Source organism: Frieseomelitta varia, unplaced genomic scaffold (genome assembly GCF_011392965.1).
Source record: "Frieseomelitta varia isolate USP_RPSP 00005682 unplaced genomic scaffold, Fvar_1.2 scaffold_827, whole genome shotgun sequence".
Lineage (NCBI taxonomy): Eukaryota > Metazoa > Arthropoda > Insecta > Hymenoptera > Apidae > Frieseomelitta > Frieseomelitta varia.
This window is the reverse complement of record NW_025110620.1, coordinates 25731-44978: the sequence shown is the minus strand read 5'-3', so window position 1 is coordinate 44978 and position 19248 is coordinate 25731. Positions and strand designations below refer to the sequence as shown.

General features: G+C 37.9%; 1 protein-coding gene across 1 annotated transcript in view; it reads right to left on the bottom strand.

Moving 5' to 3' along the window:
- The window catches only part of LOC122536380 (neuroligin-1-like), a 63064-nt gene extending 44426 nt beyond the window's left edge, over nucleotides 1-18638 (bottom strand). The window contains exons 1-2 of the mRNA XM_043668710.1: nucleotides 18413-18638; nucleotides 4023-4220 (exon numbers count right to left, since the gene is read on the bottom strand). Coding sequence (XP_043524645.1) covers nucleotides 4023-4220; nucleotides 18413-18638 — 424 coding nt within the window. The remainder of the gene's footprint in view (nucleotides 1-4022; nucleotides 4221-18412) is intronic.
- Between the last annotated feature and the right edge of the window lie 610 nt (nucleotides 18639-19248).

Below are 19248 nucleotides of genomic sequence, written 5' to 3'. Positions count from 1 at the left end.
AATACCTTTCAGAATTTAAAGTATCAAAGTCTTGTTTTAAATATCTAGATTGTTTCAGCATAAAAAAGCACGACCTCCTCACATTTTCGTTTGCTATTTCAATTTGAAAAAATATTATATCCAAAACATTTTCGTCACTCACGAACGAAACGTTGATTTATCACCAGATCAAATACACTGCTCTTTGATATACTTTGTCAAGTTCATTTTGCAATTATGAAGAACACGACAAACGCGTTGTTATTTCGAATAGCATTATGTTCGCATAATAGAACGTTCAAATAATAGTAGAGTATTTGGACGATATAAAAAGTCTTCCTGATAACCAGCGTGACATGAAAAATTAACACGCTCGTGTTAAATTCAAAATTCGGCGTCAAAAGGGTTAAAAACCATGTTTCACACACACACACACACACACACACACACACTGCTTTCCAGTAGACAGCAATTACTAATGCAAACAAACTTCCGCCAGAGTGAAACGACACACGTGCGATTTTATAATCGTGCAGCGTAGAAACATCTCGTTGGCTGTAGAAATGAGTAAAAAAAGAAAAAAAAAGAAAGAAAGAGAAAGAAAAAAGAAGAAAGAATGGAGAAAAACGGAGGAATACAGCGCGGCGCGAATCGAGGCCCGCTTTTTCCATTAAAGCGATCCTCCTGGACAGAATTGCCGTCATTCATCGTTCGGGCCGGCGGTGCTGATGCCATCAGCGTAAATTACACGGCGCATTTTACGTCACAAATGGCGGCGTTGCGTGGCATTTGCTGGTCGTGGACTCATTAAATGAGCCTTTCGCTCGTAATGCCTCTCGACGCGCGTTGCTCCGCTCGACGACGAACGCGCGCGACTTTTTCCCGCGGCGCGTCCCACCGGCCGCAATAAACCCACCCGGGTTTGTTGCTTGCGTGTTGTCGTCCTCTTTTCGCGTCGCGAGATTCACAAGGATTGCCGCAGCGGAATGAAATCGAAGGGATGGATGCAGGGTAAACTCCGTTGATAGTCGTTCAGCGAAGTTTACGAGGATCCTGCATTGAAATCAGATGGCAAAAGAGCACAAGTTCGACGTTTTGCAGAATATCTTTCTGGGTTCTCCCTTTCAGTCGACGCCACGGACGGTGTTAACATACCGTTTTTTTTTTTCTTTTTTTTTGGTAGAATACTTCGGGTAGAAACTTCGTTACTCGTAAGCGGGTTTTATAATTCCTGAGATAGGTGTGGTTGTTGGTTATAAAAGTTTCAAATACCAGAGCGCTTTTTTGATTTTTTGGGCAAATCATGTTTCAACGCCGTGAAAAAAATCGTCTGACGAAGAGGCCTCTGCTTTCACAAATCTGAATTCATTTTTTTCTAAGATGTTACGATTTTTTAAGCAGCGAAATGTTGGACCTTGAGTCTTCGTCGCGTAAGTAATATTCAAAATCTGGTAGAACGGCGATGAAAAGACCTTGCGTTTCGAGATATTATTGTAAAGAGAAAGCTTCGATCTTTAATCCATAGTAATCCCAACGATTTTTTAAATACTTAATAGATATTCTTTTTTATCTATCTTATAGTCACTTATGTCTGTCATCAACGTCCGTATTAAAATTGTCCGAAAAAATCCCGAGACACTCTCGTTTTTTTTTTTTTTTTTGCAGTTCGAAATAACTTTTTTTTTCCTTTTTTCGAAACTGAAAAGCTCAGCAGTGGAAAACTGGAAGGTTCTTGTAGTACGCTATGACTGGAATTCCGTGTTTCAGTATAAACCTCGTTTTATCGACTGTAACTCGCCATCCAATTTTCCGTAGTAGCCGGTCCAGCCGTGTTCATATGCGCATATTAAAGTTAATCCCATTCGTATCCAAAGGAAGTCGCCGGAAACCACACGAGAGAGGTGATATACTAAACCCGATCAATTATGGATAGAATCAGCTGGTCTTAGCCCCTTACCCTCCTCCACTGACTGTTTCCAGCTGCAGTGAATTATCGTTCGGTCGAGTCACTGATAAGTTGGATCCCTCCGACCAGATTATTTCGTTGTTCTTCCCCGCCCACGATCGATTTGTCTTCCATACGCTGATACATTCCCCGATTAATTTCCCCTCACGCGATCCTACCCAAAAAATGATCTTCGCCTGGTTTTAATTATTAACACTAGACCTAAAGTATAAAAATTCGAGTCGAAGAAATAGAAAATTAGAATACAAGGAATAGTAAAAGATTTATAATACGATAATGAACGACAAGAACTTTTATTTTCGTATATTCTACAAAAACCACACGAACTTCTAAAAAAAAAAAAAAAAAAAAATGTAACATTGTAAATCCGCAAAATTACTCTAAAAGAATTATAAATTTGTCATTTTGTTCGCTTTGGTAGTTCCAGTGTTAATCTCCTCGATCGATACGACTCGCGTCGAGTTTCAAACAGATTCATGCGTCTGCAGATAGGACGTTCATGGATTGTTTCAGGCACGAGAGTGGATAATTTGGGGACGGGTCGCAACACTTCACAGCGAGACCCTTTCGCCCCTCGCCAAGAAAGGCTTCCTTTCATCCGAGAGAGGGAGAGAAGAACCGATAAAAAAACGTGAGAAACGATCTCTAAAGAGACGTTCTCGCGACAAAGTATTGGGCACTCGAAAAGGGAAGCTCTTTATCGACAAATTCGAGCAAGGCTAACAACAGCGTTAGGGGAAGTCGCCGGTTGAAACGAAGTCCGCCGGAAGCTGGCGAGTGTGTTCTTTATTTTCCTATTTTTTTATTTTTTTTTTTTTTTATGGTCTCGGGCTAGGTCTAAGGCCCTCGTTCGACCCTCGTTTACATCCAACACGCTTTAATCTTGAATATTCCATCAGTTACTTCTAAACGTGGCCGTTAAAAAGGTTGGCGTGATCCGATGTTAATTATTCCAAGGGCCGGTGCACGACAGAAATAAAATACACACCGTCCTATTCTCGACACGCGTTCCAAGAGGAGGTGAATTACCCGTGATTCGATTAAAGAGACGCGATTTCTCTGACTGGTCGTGTAAACTCTTTCGATCTAAACCCACCCGGTCTACCATCCCTATATCGTGTACCACCCCGTGTCAGTGTCTCGTGCTTTTAATATTCAAATAAACCATCCCTGGCTTCGATCGCGACCGCTGAAACATTCGCCAAACACGACCTCGTCTTTTTACGGTCGCGTAGCGAGCGGTGCTTCGGGTGTTTATCTTCCTTCCAGGAGCAGGATTGGTGGATCCTGATGGTGTACGCGTCTTGGGATTTACGGGTGATTTATAAACAGATTGAGCCACGTGTACCGTGAAATTATGTTAAAAACAGGTATACACGTGAATTTCCATGGAAATATAGGTAGAAATATCGGAAAATTCGCAATAGAAGCGAATCTTCGTGCAATCTTCGATTTTTTTCAAGCAATTGAACGTGTTACGCATTGTTCAATATTGTTAAAAATTTTATCCAATGAACGATCATCCGTACGCAAATCATATCTCATTCGTATCTTTTGTTCTTTGAACATTGCGAAATTGGAGAATCTATCTCTTTCTTTTGGGTCTCAATTTTTTGTAACTAACACACTTATTATTGAAAATAATCAAACATTTTGACACGTGTTCGTATCACAAACCCAAAAGTATAAATGACACGAAGATAAATTAAAATTCATGCAGGTTTTCCGAATTCAAATGTAAGTTTTTTCAAAATTTAAGTGTCGATTATATATCGCAACATATTTCTGTGAGTGTAAGTCCAAATTTTAATCGAAGCAACAGACACACGTGTTTTCAAGTACAATAGGACGACGCATAATAACATTTTCTTCTTCTTTTTATACGTAAATTAAACCCTCTGTATGTTTTCAACTTTTACGAGCCAAAATCTAATATACATCGAACCTCGAATTTAAATATTAAAGATGCTTTTCTGCAAAAGTAGCAACTTTGATTTTATACTCCTTCCCTGTTTGATACATTTCCACGTCTATGTGGGTTTTCTCTTGAAAAGAGGAAGAAGAAAATTGTACTCACCGTCTGGTACCGCGTGACTGGTCATTAGGAAATTAACGCAAGCGGCTCCGGTACCGTGGCCGATCAACGTCACGTTCCTTGAATCACCACCAAAGTAACCGATATTTTCCTGGACCCAGTGTAACGCCGCGATCTGATCCATCAACCCGTAATTCGCCGGCGAGCGTAAGTGCGAATCCGTGTTGGCGTTTAGAAAGCCTGTAATCAAAACAAGCCTGGTTATGCTTGTTTCCCCGTATTTTGGGGCGTATGTACATACGTGGGCTGCTGCTAAACCACGATCAAATTATCGAGACCCCTGCCTAATCAGGGTTAATTCAAGTCGATAAATTTAACACACATTTCAGACCGATGGCAATGCCGTTTTGCGTCGTTTAATATCTGTCCTTGCAATCAGTAATCAAAGACCGACATCCGTGTCATTGGTTTTGAGATTAACGTTATTGTTCAATGTTTTTGGGCTTCAGTCAGAAAATGTCGTTTCATTGTGTTAGCGAAGTCAATTGTAAAATAAAGTCCTCGAATATTGGATGGAATTTTATTCGATGAACAATGGATGCCGTTAGGTTTGATAATTTTCAACGTAATTGTTTTCTGTGTTCAAGTATTGAATGCAATCTTGTACATTTCATGTATTTCTTTATTATTATCTTCCCTTACGTATTATATTATTTCTTTATACGTTCCTCATACAGTTAATTTTGCATTTTGAAATTTCTCATAAATTCATAAAAACCCGCTGTCTAATTACGACATTTTTTTTTAAATAAAAAGAAAATCACGTCGAAAATACCGGCCAGGTTCATCATTCTTTTCAAAATCTACTCTCAAGTACGTACATACGTCGACGGCAGGTCGTGATCAATCTATTCTCCCTATTGTAAGCGAAGATTTCCATTGATCACTAAATAATCGACGTTCGTCACCATCTGGCGCCAATTCTTCGAATTCCTTTTCACGACCGGCGAGAAAATGGGCGTTCTTCGCTAACAGCTTGCTGGAACGTCGCGAGAGGTAAAACGCGAAATCGGTTCGAATCGGCTGCTCCTGACCCAGACTGCGAACCGAATACAGGCCATCCGGTGTCTCTGCATGTAAACGAGTGTAAACGAATATAGGATCTCGTTTCCGGTTGAAAAGCCGGCCGAGTGGAAAGAGAGTAAGGAACGAGCGTCGCTCGTCTCTTCAAAGGAAACGAAGCCACTTGGCGCGAAAGACACTTTTGACCGAGCAGTCACGGTTCTTCCGGCCGGTTCTACACCCGTCGTTCGTAAATACTATTTCAATGGATCGCATCGATTGGTACCCGATATCTCGCGGCGCGATATGCAAAGTGGAACACGCCAGCGGGGGCCAGCGAATAAATCGTTCGATTATTTGATCGGCGAACACGCCGTTTCGGATTCATTGTCGTTTAATTGGAACCCGATGGCTCGGGAGGGAGTCTGGCAATGTGATTTTTCCGCGTTTCGCTTGTCCGAAAATATCATCGTGACTGCATATTAACGAACGTGTGGGCGATTCTTCGACGAGGCCGGAATATTTGATGATTGTTTCAACGGCTTTCGTTGAAATTTTAATTCTTCCGAAACCGAAACCGAGCCTGCGTCGCAACTGTTCCCTCTAAGCTTCCAGCCCCGAGTCCGTCATACGGCGACGGTCCCCCGGAATAAAGAACGAAGTTTCGAAAAGGGTGAGAAGAAACAGGTAACGATAACTCAACAGCCGTACAGTAAGTCAAACTTCCGAATGATAACTTCGAACATCTGTTGCAACACTTAGCGAAGCAATAAAGAGTTTAATGAGTTTCGCTGTTCAAGCTAAACTTCCCGAGCTCGGCCGCCCAGTTAAGAAGCTTTAACTTGGAAAGCTCGGACTTATTGGACTACAATGATTGAATCGGCAACGAAAAGATGCGCGCGCGCGCGAGAGAGAGAGAGAGAGAGAGAGAGAGAGAAAGTAAACGAGAAAAAAGGAGGAAGAGAAAATAAAGAACGACAATAAAAATAAGAAACGACTGCAAATTCGTTCGAACGGAAACGCGAATAAAACAGAAACAATAAAACAGAAAAAAGGAAGAAACAAAAAAAAATAAATAAATAAAGTTCGACCGTTGCCGATCCTTTCAAAAACTCGAGCAGACCCGACACGACGCGACACGGTTCGCGCCCTTAACTATTCCACCCTCTGGCAATTGCTCGTTTGCGCGACGATAAACGGGATGACTTCTCTCTTGGAAATTCCTTTCGAGCGGCTCCCGTTGTTCCCGGCACCCACATTTTTCCAGCGTCGACGAGCTAGCCGAATTATCGGTTTGGCACTGGTTCCGGCGAACAGGCGGTAACATGACGTTGACCTATATTCCAGGAGCACACGAACGAAGATTCCCTTACAGAGACTAATACGCGAACGAACGTGCGCGACGATGAAAAGTCTGCTCGTCATGGAAGAATTTAAGGGGAAGACGTTGTTTCTGACAAAGCGACAAAGTGACAAACGGTCCCACGCTTTTCTTGGATGTTTAGTTAAATTTCATTATACATCGATTTAATTCTGGCAACGCTCTTCGGGATCTAATAATTCCTCGATTCGAAAAATTGCTTTCCTATCGAATTATTTGGAAAATTCGTGGCATTGATATTTGAGCGAATTGACTTCGCAGAGCAGAACGTAGGAAAATTGAATAAAATAGCGTGCATTCTTCTCCGAAATTCCCTTTAAATTTAAACACAAATATTACAGGCATGGCTTTCATCTAACGACATACGAAATGCATAAAATGGCAGTAAATCTATCCTTTGAATAGTTTTGATTTATGAAATATGTCGCTTGAAAGAGTGTTAAATTTTCTTGAATTACTAATAACTTGACATCGTTAAAAGACTTCTTTCAAGAAAATTTAACAAAAACGCGAAACAATATGTATGATTTTTTATTTTCATTTTCGAAGCGAGCCTTTCTGTTCCATGCAATCAGAGTTTCTAAAGAAAATTTCACTCGTAAATCTTCATAACGAATTTTCATTCTCTTGTCTGTTCCCAAAAAAATCTGATTGTATAATGCAACAAAGACTTCCACATTTGTTTCATACTCTTTTTTCACATTCCCTGGAAGCCTAGAACATTAAAAAAAAAAAAAAAGAAAAGTCAGACACAAGCACGGACAATTCAGTTCACGAAAAATGCGAAAATACGCTTGCTCACAGAGGGTTAAAAACGAGAGCGAGATTAAAGCATAAAGTTCGAGGCTTGCAGCCAAATTAACCAGACTATTTTAATGAACTAACAACCCTGGCCGTTAATAGGTATAATTCACGCTTTGCAGTGTCGGGGGAGGAAAAAAAAAAAAAAAAAAATACGTGTAATAATCAACGGATTCGAAATGACATGATGCCGCGTATAATTGGCTTTGCAACAATGGCGGAAATTATTCCCGAGCTCTCCACCGACCTTGTAACAATATCAGGAAACACGTTCCGAACTCTCTCGGGTTTGCAAACAAAGTTGCGAATTATTTCCAGCCTTTTCAAACCTCCTAGCAACGCCCGCAGATTAATATCAAGTGTATTTCCAGTTCGTAACGATATTGCACAATCGCTTCATGTTTCTGTTTGACCTTGCAGCATTGTTGAAAATACTGTACAGCTAATTCCATCGACGCAACATCACGGCGCTCGTATACCTACGACTGATTTAGGTATAATAAAGGATTGCTCGGTTCGTTGGCGTAATTTGCCAAGTAACCCAGTTACAGCCGAAGTAGGGTGTGAGTTATTGGTTTCACTTCCGCGAGAAATATCACTGTTCTTGGAATCAGCACCGCCAGCGTTTCTTCGCCGGCTTAGAAGAACGGGTGGTATTATGAATCTTTTCTACAATTTCATTCGTAATTCAAATTACGTTTTCAAATTACGTAATTCAAATTTTTGCTCAGCCCTTTGAGTGGCTCGTGCTAGAGTATTGCAGTGTTGTAATTATAATCAATAACAAAGTAATATAATTAATTTGCTTATTACGAGTTCAAAGTGAGGTAACGTGTGGCGATGTATCATTCTATTTAATTCTAAACTTCTTGATTTTTGATAACATTAAGTTCACGAAAAGTGAAAATGTAGTTAAGTTGATATGATCGTATGTGTCAAGAAGTAGAAGCAAAAGAATAAGGATAATTAATTGAATTTAACATATGAAAATATATCATTTTAGAGACTTGGACGAAAGTGAGGATAATACTTATGACCTGTGAATAAAAATCATAAAAATAATTCTTTGATGATACTATAGATAAAAGTAAATCAACAAATTAAGTTCTATTCTTTACAAACACAAATGTTTTGCTGTTCGTCACGCTCAAGATGCGCATTCATTATGTGTATATAATTCACAAGTTAATAGACAATTAGACATTTAATAGACAAGTTAAACGTCTGAATCCAGAAATTTTTCATTATCTTCACAGAAATATGAACTGTATAAATATGAAAATAAAAATAAAACATATCATAAAGATCCGCAATCGAACAAATGTGAATGCACGATAGAGACAATTAGCCCGAGTAACACAAATATGAAAATCACGAGATGGCTAAACCAGCAGAAGACCATAATATCGCCCTTTCTTCTAAGCTTCTAACTGCTTGAAAGTAGTTCGTTGCTGGAAAAAATTCGGAGAGAATTCTGCGCAGATTCGATAATAAGGAAGCGTTTAGCCACGTATCGCTGCGTATATCAAGCTGGCGAATAATTCGAAAATACGCGACTGCTGCGTATAATATTAAGTGAAATTACCGAGAATAATACAGGAATTTACATTTAATTTCGAGAAACGGAAGTGGCGGGTGGACGTGGAGCAGAGGGAGAAAGGGATCGCGAGGAGAAGAGAGGGGAGAACGCGAGGTACGTGCAACGAATTTCTTTCGACCGGACTTGAATTCGCAGACAATTTTCTCGTTGCACGATCGCCGATAAATTAATTTCTCCGAGAACATGCCAATTAACCAGGCCAGTACAGCCCCACCAAGTGAATTCTTTTGTTCCACGTTCGTGCTCCTGGAAAATATAGCCTCGCTTATCGAATCGGTTTTTTTTTTTTTTGTATTTGATATCGGAAGAAGAGAATTTGCGAATTTGAGGACTAAATTATTAGATAGACAGGTTATTTTTTTTAAATTAAGATTAGACTACGTGTACTATGTTCGTTACTATTTTTTAAATATTTATAATAAGATTTTTAAACAATTGTTTTATGCTGACAGAGTTATTGCTTGTTAATTATACTTTATCAGCTATGAAGGAAAAAGTAATCTTACTCTACTATATGAATATCGTTATGAAATTAAGTAAAAAGAATGTATTTTGTCAAAATGGCAGCCATGTCGATTTCATGATGAAAAATTTCAACTCTTCCAAGCAATAAAAAAAAAAGTTGTCGATATTGGTGTAATTCTGCTGCTGGTTATTTGTTCTACATGTGTATAAAATTTCAAAGAGATTGGACCATCAATTATTCAGAAATCATGGCAGCCAGTTAAAAAAATACATTTATATTTAATTGAAAACACAAAAATGCGTCTGCAGTTTCAGCATACAGATACAGGAATATATATCACGGAAAATTTAAAATATGAAAATTTTCTTTTTTTGTTTTTTTCTTTGAAATTATTCAAACTACAATTTAATCCTCTTTTACAAGTAATTGGCAGTTCATTTATTACAGTTTGTGCTGTATCATTGGCATCCGGAAACCATTAATATCTTGTGAAAATTTTGGTAACCTGGTATGTGACATATTTATCTTTAATTTCTTTCATTCCTAGATTTTGATAGATTTCTTTCGAATTATAGTTCATCGATCTCTGTAATGTATTTGAGGCAACTCCATAGCTGCATTCCATAAGTCCACATGGGTCACGCTTTAACGATATTCTGTGTAATTTATCGTATAAAATGATAACTTTGATCGTTAAATATTAATTATATATTAAATATTAATTATTACAAATATTAATAACAAATGACAAATTAATTTATTTATTAATAATTCGTTTATTTTGCATTTAAGTGACGTCTTTTAGTTTTCATATGTGTTCTCCACATATGTAGGTTCCTCAGTTCACATGCGAATGATTACAGTGTAGTATCGTGTTTGACATAATTGATAGATATTCTTCTCCCTTCAATGTATAATTTACACAGATTGATTTTATGGAAATTTCATGCGCAAAAATTGGTTGAACATGCACTGAACATGCTTAGAACAGTTGCGTGTGAAAATGTGTGACCGCATCGTTCTTTTAAAATCGTTTATTGCACGTCGTTGAGAATATGAGCGTAAAATTTTAGATAAACATTCTTGAAATATTACTATTTAAGGAAGATGAAAGAAAAATGTACATAACTCTTCTAAATGGGAAATATTCTCATAAGGTGCTTAACATGACGTTACTTTAATGGTTATTCACGTCAAAATCGTATCTCGCGAATAGTACGGATTCGTACCGCGAATTTAAAGAGTTTTCCTCTTTCGCATTAAAATAACGAAGCTTCCCTTTTGAAATCCTCTAAGCGGATGTACAGCGAGTGATTTTTAAAGAGCGTGAAGAACAAATTCCAAGAATATAAAGAACTCGCGTTGAAATTAATGGCAACGTTTTGCCCCTGCAGCCCAAGGATGCAAGGGCGCGTTATCAAATGCTCTTTACAGTGACTCGTTAATCAATTCCTACGGTAAGTTTTACTTTCAAGCATAATTATCGGCAAAACTCGAAGTTCGCGAAGAACCAAACGAGCGCCTTTCACCGAGAAATACCTAAGCAGCTCGCGATGGTAATTGAACGATGTTTTAACATTTTTCTCCCTAGAACATAAATAATCGGAAAGCTTCGATCTACTTTTAATGCCCGAATAAATATTAATCATAATTACATTTGTAACATTTATTACACGTGTTTGAATTCTTACAATTTTTAAGAGAAACGTATCCTTGCCATGCGATTTTACATGATGTAAAAATCATCTTCGAAGAGAACGAATTGCCAAAAGTGGAAATCTCACGCTCTAAAATTCGACCAAATGGATCGTTATATAATCTTCTTTCACCAAATTATATCGGTAGAGCTACTAATTGATTGATCGCGCTATGAATATGTAACTGACGTTGGAAAGAGACGTTGTTAAGATAATTTACAGATCTTCGAGCGCAGTTAGCAAACGGAACGCAAAGCGTTTATATATACATGATACTTGATAGGTGGAAAATATTAATAAATTCTGAACGCGTTCATCAGTATGCATCGGTTCGTTGAACTCGTCACCCTCAATTTCGGCACACTTCGAAATGATCGATGAAAACAAGATTTAAAGCAACGCTTACGGTCTAAACAATGCGCGTTGAATATGCATGGCGCGATTCACAATTTTCGCCGGGGTAATATATCGCGCTGCAATTTTCTAGGGTTCCTGCCCAACCCTCTCCCCCTCCTCACGATCCCCCTCTGCACGTTGGTACAACATTTGATTGATGATGTTTTCAACTATATTACGAAACGCATTCGTACGATTTTGTTTTAAAGGTTTGCTCCATCCGTTCCCCCGATACACGCGATAAATGTTTGACGAAACACCGGTTGCCACGCAGGCTCAAAATGAACATCGAGATCGAACAATAAAACGAGTCATTAAAAAAAGAAAAACAAAACAAAAAAATACAGAACGAGCAAAATTGAATACTTTTTTATTTATGACAACGATTCGATCGATCATCGTTCACAATCCAGCCGATTCAAAGTGTTCGTAATTGCGCTTCCGATAGATGGAAGTGACTCGCACGCGCCAAAATACTAATCATACAGACGTGTTCGTGATCGTGTACCATGAAAAGGAGATATCACACGATCTTCCAAAAAGAAAAAAATGAAGAAAAAGTAGAAAAGAAAAGAAATACAAGATAGAGTTCGAAGCTCTCTGAAAACTCCGTTTCGATTCTTCGATGATTTTTGACAAGGAGGAACGAAGAAGGGAGGCATGGTTAGTTTGAAATGCGAGAAAGATCGAACGAAAGAGAGGACGTGCGTGGGGAACGAACGAGGTAGATGGAACGGAGAGAGGAAGATGGAAAACGCGCGAAACTGGAATAGAAATAAACCACCGGTCATATCCCATTTGATATTCAACCTCCGGCGTATCTGTCGTTCTGCGCTTCCGTGTCTCCTATTCTTCTCGTTACAATGGAACTGCTGAACGTTACTCGTTGATTTAAATTTTCCGGTACATGGGCGTGCACAGCCGCGGCTGGATATCATCCACCTCTCCTCCTCGCAGCTTTTCACCTAGCGACCCCCTGAACCGCCGCCACTTCTCGTTCGACACAAAGCCTCCGCGTCATTTTTGTCAGTCGAAGGGAAAAGGTTGGAGGAAAAAAAAGAAGAAAAAAAAAAAAGAGAAAACAGGAAGAACGGTCACGGGAAGAAAGTGCTTCCTGAAACCGAGACCCTTCCGTTTCGATGGACTAACGATGGAATCAAATTTCGATATTTTTCGCAGCTACACCACTTTCACAAGTGGTTTTCTCTTTCCATCCTTTTGCTCCTTTGCCACAACGACCGCTAATTGGACTGTGATTCGACTCCAAATTTCCTCTCTTTGGTGTTGGGAGAGATGGGTCCCTTTCCATTTCTCCTTGCGCGATTGCAAAATTTATCTCTACTGAATGATGAATATTTCTTTAACGTATTAACTTAAGTTTATATATATATTTTTTTATAAAATATTGTGTTGTAATAAAAATGCAAAAAATTCAAATGATTCGAAAGCAAAGTCAACAAATGTAGATATCAAATTTAGCTAGAAAAGGTACCCAATTAATTGCTATACCTGATATTTTATTCAATTTGTTTCAATCATTCCTACAGTATTTATAAAAGTAGAAGTACCAATAATTATGATCGTACTTTCTTCAGTAGTGACATTATTAAGATTTGATAAAAAGCTAAACCAGCTTATTGCACGCGAGCTTTCCAGAAACTTAAGCGTAATCTCACGCCCAATAATTTCCCCGTAGTTTCAGTATAACTTTTAAAATGAAATCCAGCAATTCACTATGCCATTTTCATTCCTCCTGATCCAATAAATTTCTCCATTTCTTCGTGACCATGCAAACTTTCATTTCAACGTTGTATTTTCCCGGCAAAGTTTCTTCCTCCACGAATGCCTTTCGCAACGCTCGCCGCATATTTTCAACGTCACTCTATATCGAATTGATTATGGTTTTTCATTTCCACTTTTCTGATAAAAAGCGATTTCGAGCAACGAAAATTATTTTCAAGTAGAATATTAACGAATATTATTATACTCGTTCGAGCAAGATTGAATAATTATATAGAAACGAACCTCATCGATTTCAGTATTTTTAATTATCTTATGGAGGATAATAATCCGAGTAATTTTTTCGTATAAAACTAATAAACATCGTTCGGCTTTGGTTTCAAGATAATCACAAAAATATTTGTAAGATTTAGTGACTTTTCCCAAATTTTTACATCTCTTGACTTTTCATTTTAATAATAAGCTATTTTATAAATAAACTGTAGTGAAGCATAGATCGAATAAATAATTAAATTGAAAAATACGAAAAATATTTTTAAGAATATCTCGAAAACCAGAAACCGAGGGGTGGTTACATCTATGGGAAAAGAATAATATTGTTTGTATCACATAAATCCCTCAATTGACGAGTAGTGTAATTCCAAAATTATTTCATTTACTAATTTGACTTGCGTATGCTGATGATAAAAAATAAGAAATGAATCTTTACATGGTAAGTAAATAATGGTAGTTATAAATCATTCATTATCTCACCATTAGTTTACTATTGAGAGAAATTTTAATTAATTTTCTCTTAAACTATATTATCATAATTATTATTTTTTCATTTTATTTTTTTGCAACAGAGTTACGAGGATTCTATTTTTTATTTGTTATAAAGCGTTGCACCTTAAAGTTCGATTTTCATAATATTAAGAAAAGGAAATTTAATTACTAAGAAGCTTCACGAACAGAGTTTCATTAATCTGTCGAGCAGATAATTTTTTGAAAATATCTCGCCAGATAAATAATGAAAAGGTTACGAGAAATTTGGTGAAATTCAAGTAAACGGTAAACGTATGAAATCTTGATGCACAAAATGCCGGGGAATGTAATTCAAGAAACGGAACCTCGTTACATCGTCCGCGTTTCATGGAACATGCACCGCGCTGGGTCACTTTGCCAGACCAAAGGGACAACAGGAAAATACAGGGGGAAAAAAAGGGTGCAAGCGTATTCGTGGACCTGACTTCTCCTGCTTCAGCTTCATGGCAAATTAACGACCGGCAAGTTTAAAAATTCGGATCTAGCGTCGGGACTCTAGGAGTGCTGTTTTCTCTGCTAAAAGAATTATTCAAGAATGAATTCACTGCCTCAAACAGTCAAATAACCTCTAATTATTCCTACGCGACTAGAATATTTTTTTTAAAACTTTCCTAAATATCCTAACACATGTAGGTCGTAATTTATCCGAGAATGATTTGATAATGTTCGATAGAGGTGTGCGAGAACCCGAAATATCAGGTCGGGCCGGGAACACGAAATTTTTTCAGTTTAGCAGCCTACAAAATATGTAAATACACAGTTCAATTTCTTCTGCCAGTGAAATTATTGGAAACACGGATTCTAAGAATCGTGTGACCTGATGTATACAAACGTGTGACTGCGTGTTTAGTACTTGTGACATTATGTACGCTGTTGAGCAGTATCGCTGAGAAACTCGGGAAGTTCGGACGTATATTAATATTATAAAGACTAAAAATTTTTGAATCTAATGTCGAGTGATAGTGAGAATAAAGTTGTGGTAGCTGGAAGTAGTGCAGAAGATATAGTGTTCAATGTTTTAATAAAAAGTACACGGAATCTTTGATTTTATACTATTAATATTTGATAAATAGATATCCACGCAATAGACAGAATTATTTTGTTCCTTAATAAACTTATGTTTCGGATATATTAGATATTTAGATTCTATTAATTCATTAATTCATTCATTCTATTAATTAGGTAGCTTTTTTGTACTAAAATATCTTGTACATTATTGTTACATGTTTCACGTATATTTTATAATTATAAAAAAAAATAACTTACTAAAACATGAAATATGATTTTACCAAAACTACAGTATGAATGAAATATAATACAAGGTTATGTATTGTATTAACTACAGTTTTCCAATATCTTTTATCGCTAAAGCAAACGAATAAAAAAGAGTGTATATTAAAAGATATTTAAAAGTACAACATTCTTAAATAGTGCAACAAATACAAAAATAAACGATGCAATTTAACATCAAAAAGATCGTTTCGTTGTCCAAAAATTCTACTCGGATACGAGAAATTCGACTATAATTTAGAACCATTTCGTTAATTATTTGAAAAGCATATATATATATTTCGAAATTACTGTGGATATTTGCGGCAGAACCTCCCGAAAGTCAAAGGTAAGTATTTTCACCATCACTTGACCCACAACTCCCCTTAAGAATCATATCAGAAGCGAATTATAAAATCGCGGGAGAGGGTGGCTCTCGTAAATTCCACAAAGAGACTTCCTTCTTACGGAAAGAAGCGGTTCGAACGCTCGAAAAAAGCTCGCCGAGCGTTTCACCACGTCATATCCCGGTGGTTACAGCTCGGGCTCCTAATTGCAGGAAGTTAACCCGCTTCGATAATTGGCTGCGCGTGAAATCACGATTAATCTCCGCGAGCTGCTACGTCTCGCTCGTAGAAGTACGTGCCCCTCGATCGACGACGACGTTGTCCGACTCTCTCTCTCTCTCTCTCTCTCTCTCTCTCTCTCTCGTACTCTTGTCAGAAACGTCGAAGAATCGTGCTGACGTAACTGGAATATATCATGGCGCGAGGAAGCGAGTATTATATTGGCGAAGCACGAACGAGGATAGTGGCCACCACTGTCACGGAAGCGGAGGCAAAGTCAAGAATTCAGTTTGGTGAAACGGAAGACATGGCCATAATGAGTTTCCTATTAGATTTGGTTGCTACCGTTGCCTGGCAACTCTGGCTGCGACTTTCGATCTTGCCTAGTCGCGCGAGCAAGTGCTTTGTTCTTTCTTACTTTTCGATTTCTTTACTTTTCTTTTTTCTTTTTCTTTTCTTTTTTGAAGTGATTCTCCACTTTAAAGGCACACAAATGGTTTCTCAATTTGAAAACACAATAAAATCCATAATATCTTCTAATATCAGTACATGCTCCTAATAGTGATTTCTTTGCTTAGAGTATTTTAATAAATTGTATAGGTATTGTATAGGTATTGAACGCATCTGTCGTTGTAAAAAGAAAATATCTAGAAATTATTAAGCATGAAATAAAAATGTAAAATGGATTCAAATTCGTAGTGTAGATTTCATTTCTTTAGACTCACTAAAATAAAAATATGAAATTGCATGAAAATCTGCAGTCCAATTTTATCATGTGTTCAATTTAGTGTCTAGTGCAATTTATTCCTTGGGAAAATAATGATTGTAATAAAAAAAAGAAAGAAATAAAAAAATTATTCTTACTACGGTGTTGAAAGAATATTGAAGAGTTTCATTTTGAATGTAGTTGCGTGCCCAGAGAAAATTATTACGTACAGTTTAACAAAATGAAGAAAGATTACTGCCGAGAAGACACAATTTCAATCTTGAAAGGTTGTTGTGGAGTAGAGGCTTCAATCTTCAATTTGATGATAATTTCAGTCACGGAAAAAACTTTCTCAATATTTTCAGAAATGTGTGAATTTAACATTTTCGAGAAAGAAAAGTATCTTTGAAAATATCCAGGATTATGAAAGCAGAGGCTTCACGCTTTGAAACGAGCTCAAACGAATTGTTTCACGATCTTTGAAATATCACCACTGATAAAAATTTTTCGATCAAACATAAATATTTGAATACATTCGTTTGAAGTATGTAGCAAAATAGAATTAGCGGCTTTGATTGAATTTTTAAACGATCGCGTTTCGATCAAACGCACAAACGTTTCGACGTTCTCAAAACTAAAAACTTTCGGATACTCGCCTTTCGAACTTTTTGCCAGAAGTGGAGTACTATTCCCTCTCGAAAAATCGAACATTTAGTATTTGAATGTTCGCGCGAGCAACTGCAAGATATTTTGGCAGCCAATGTTGCAACGCCTCTTCTTCTGTGCCGAATACGAGGGTTGAAACAGGTAGTAGGCAGAATCCGAGAAAGGAGTAACTAGTTCCGCTTGGCTCTTTGACTGAGAGATCACAGTCGCCATGCTAATGACTACGCCCGTCTCATCGACGGGTCTTGTAACCCGCGTCCATGCGAACCCCGCCGTTGCGAACTTCTCCACGCACGTAATTAAGGGAGCGTTCGAAACGCTAACGATCGGCTCGCCTCTGTGGCAGGTATGCCGGCCAGGGTTGCTGAATTTCCAGAAACTGGGTGACAAAGTTTAACTCGCTGACGCTCGTCAAGGGATTGAGATTAATTCGACCATCCCTTCCACGGCGGAGGCGTTGTCCATCGGAATTTTCTTCACCCAGGCTGGTTTCCTCGATGACGAGGGTGGTTTCTGGTCGATGTCTGGCGAAATTTCGCGATGAAGGTTGATAGGGCTTTGAATGGCTCGGGGAACATCGCGAATGGATGTACAGCCAGAGTCAAAAGTGAGTATGCATCCAAGATTCGACATAGCCGAGATTCGACATTATGATTTACGTTACTACTGAGATTGATAACTGGTGATGTTTCTGTATATTTCAAACGTGTAGGGGCAAACACTGCAGAACCACACGCAACAAATTTTGTGAATATCAATATTACGATATGAAATAGACAGGCCTTTAGACTATTGCGGTCGGAGAATTGTTAAAAAAATTAATTTTCATTAGCACTAGAATATTTAAATATCTGTGTATGTGTACTTTGACAGTTCATAAAATTTATATTATTAAATTACGTTTAGATCCTTACATCTTTTCACTCAGGGCATATAAAATTTCCTATAACGCGAAATCCAATTACTGTCATCAATTACCTTTACTATTCGGTATAATAAAGAGCAGAACAGAAGACACGTGAGAAGACGTGAAAATTACGAGTGATCTTAATTCAACTAATTGTAAGACTGTAAAATTTCCAACGTCTATTACGGAGATGGATCCTAAGACGATAGCGCGAACGACAATGAAGAATGATTTACGCGAAATCTATAATTATTGGCACCAATTACGCTCTCCGGTAATAATAAAAGATGACAGAGTGATAATAACAGTAAATGGTAAATTATAACTTCGCCGTCCAATAATAGACGGGAAAGAAGAGCGTAATTACTCACCTAAAATGCCGAGTCTATAATTTATGGTGACGACGACGACACCCCCGTAGCTCGCCAACACGCTGCCGTCGTAAGGGTTCCCGCTGCTCCATTCATAGCTCTCCCCGTGCACGAACACGATCACCGGGTATCTCCTGCCTCCTCCGTCCCTCGCGCCGGCTGTAATCAATAAAATTATTCCGTGATCGATCGGCACTGCTGACACTTGATAGTTCACGTCGCGCATCCTTAAAGATCCATTTTTCAAAGGCGCTGCTCTATAAACTTTTGACGCCCGCCGTAAAGGATTATCGGCAAGTTTGTCTGGTGAATCTAACCGAACTTCTTTCCACCGTCGAGCAGTTCGTCTATCTTGATAAAAGCTTATCGGAGATTCACGTGCTGGTAGTTAATTACGAGCGCATCGCCGGGTACGAAGTAGAAAATTCCAAGAGAGATGGCAACTCATCGCCTTGTTACGAATATTCGCGTGCGTGGGCGAAAAGGATAGCGTTAACCCGTTCGTGTACGATGTTCTGACCGACCCGATAGAAAATAATAAGGTTTCACGGTATATGAAATAATTATATCGAACGAGAGGAATAATTGAATAAATTAATAATGAGGTATTTGTTTAAATAACATTCTCTATTTTTTAAATCTGTGATAGAAATGTGTTAAATTATTTATGTATCTTTATGTTATGGTACACGTCTCGTCTTGTAATGATTATTATTTAAAAATCTCTGTTTTATCAAATGAAATGTTAATCATCAGATTTCTAGTTATGGGAAAATGTTCGTTACCTTTGAGATAAAAAGCTTATTTGTACGAAACGAGTTAGTTATAATTACTAA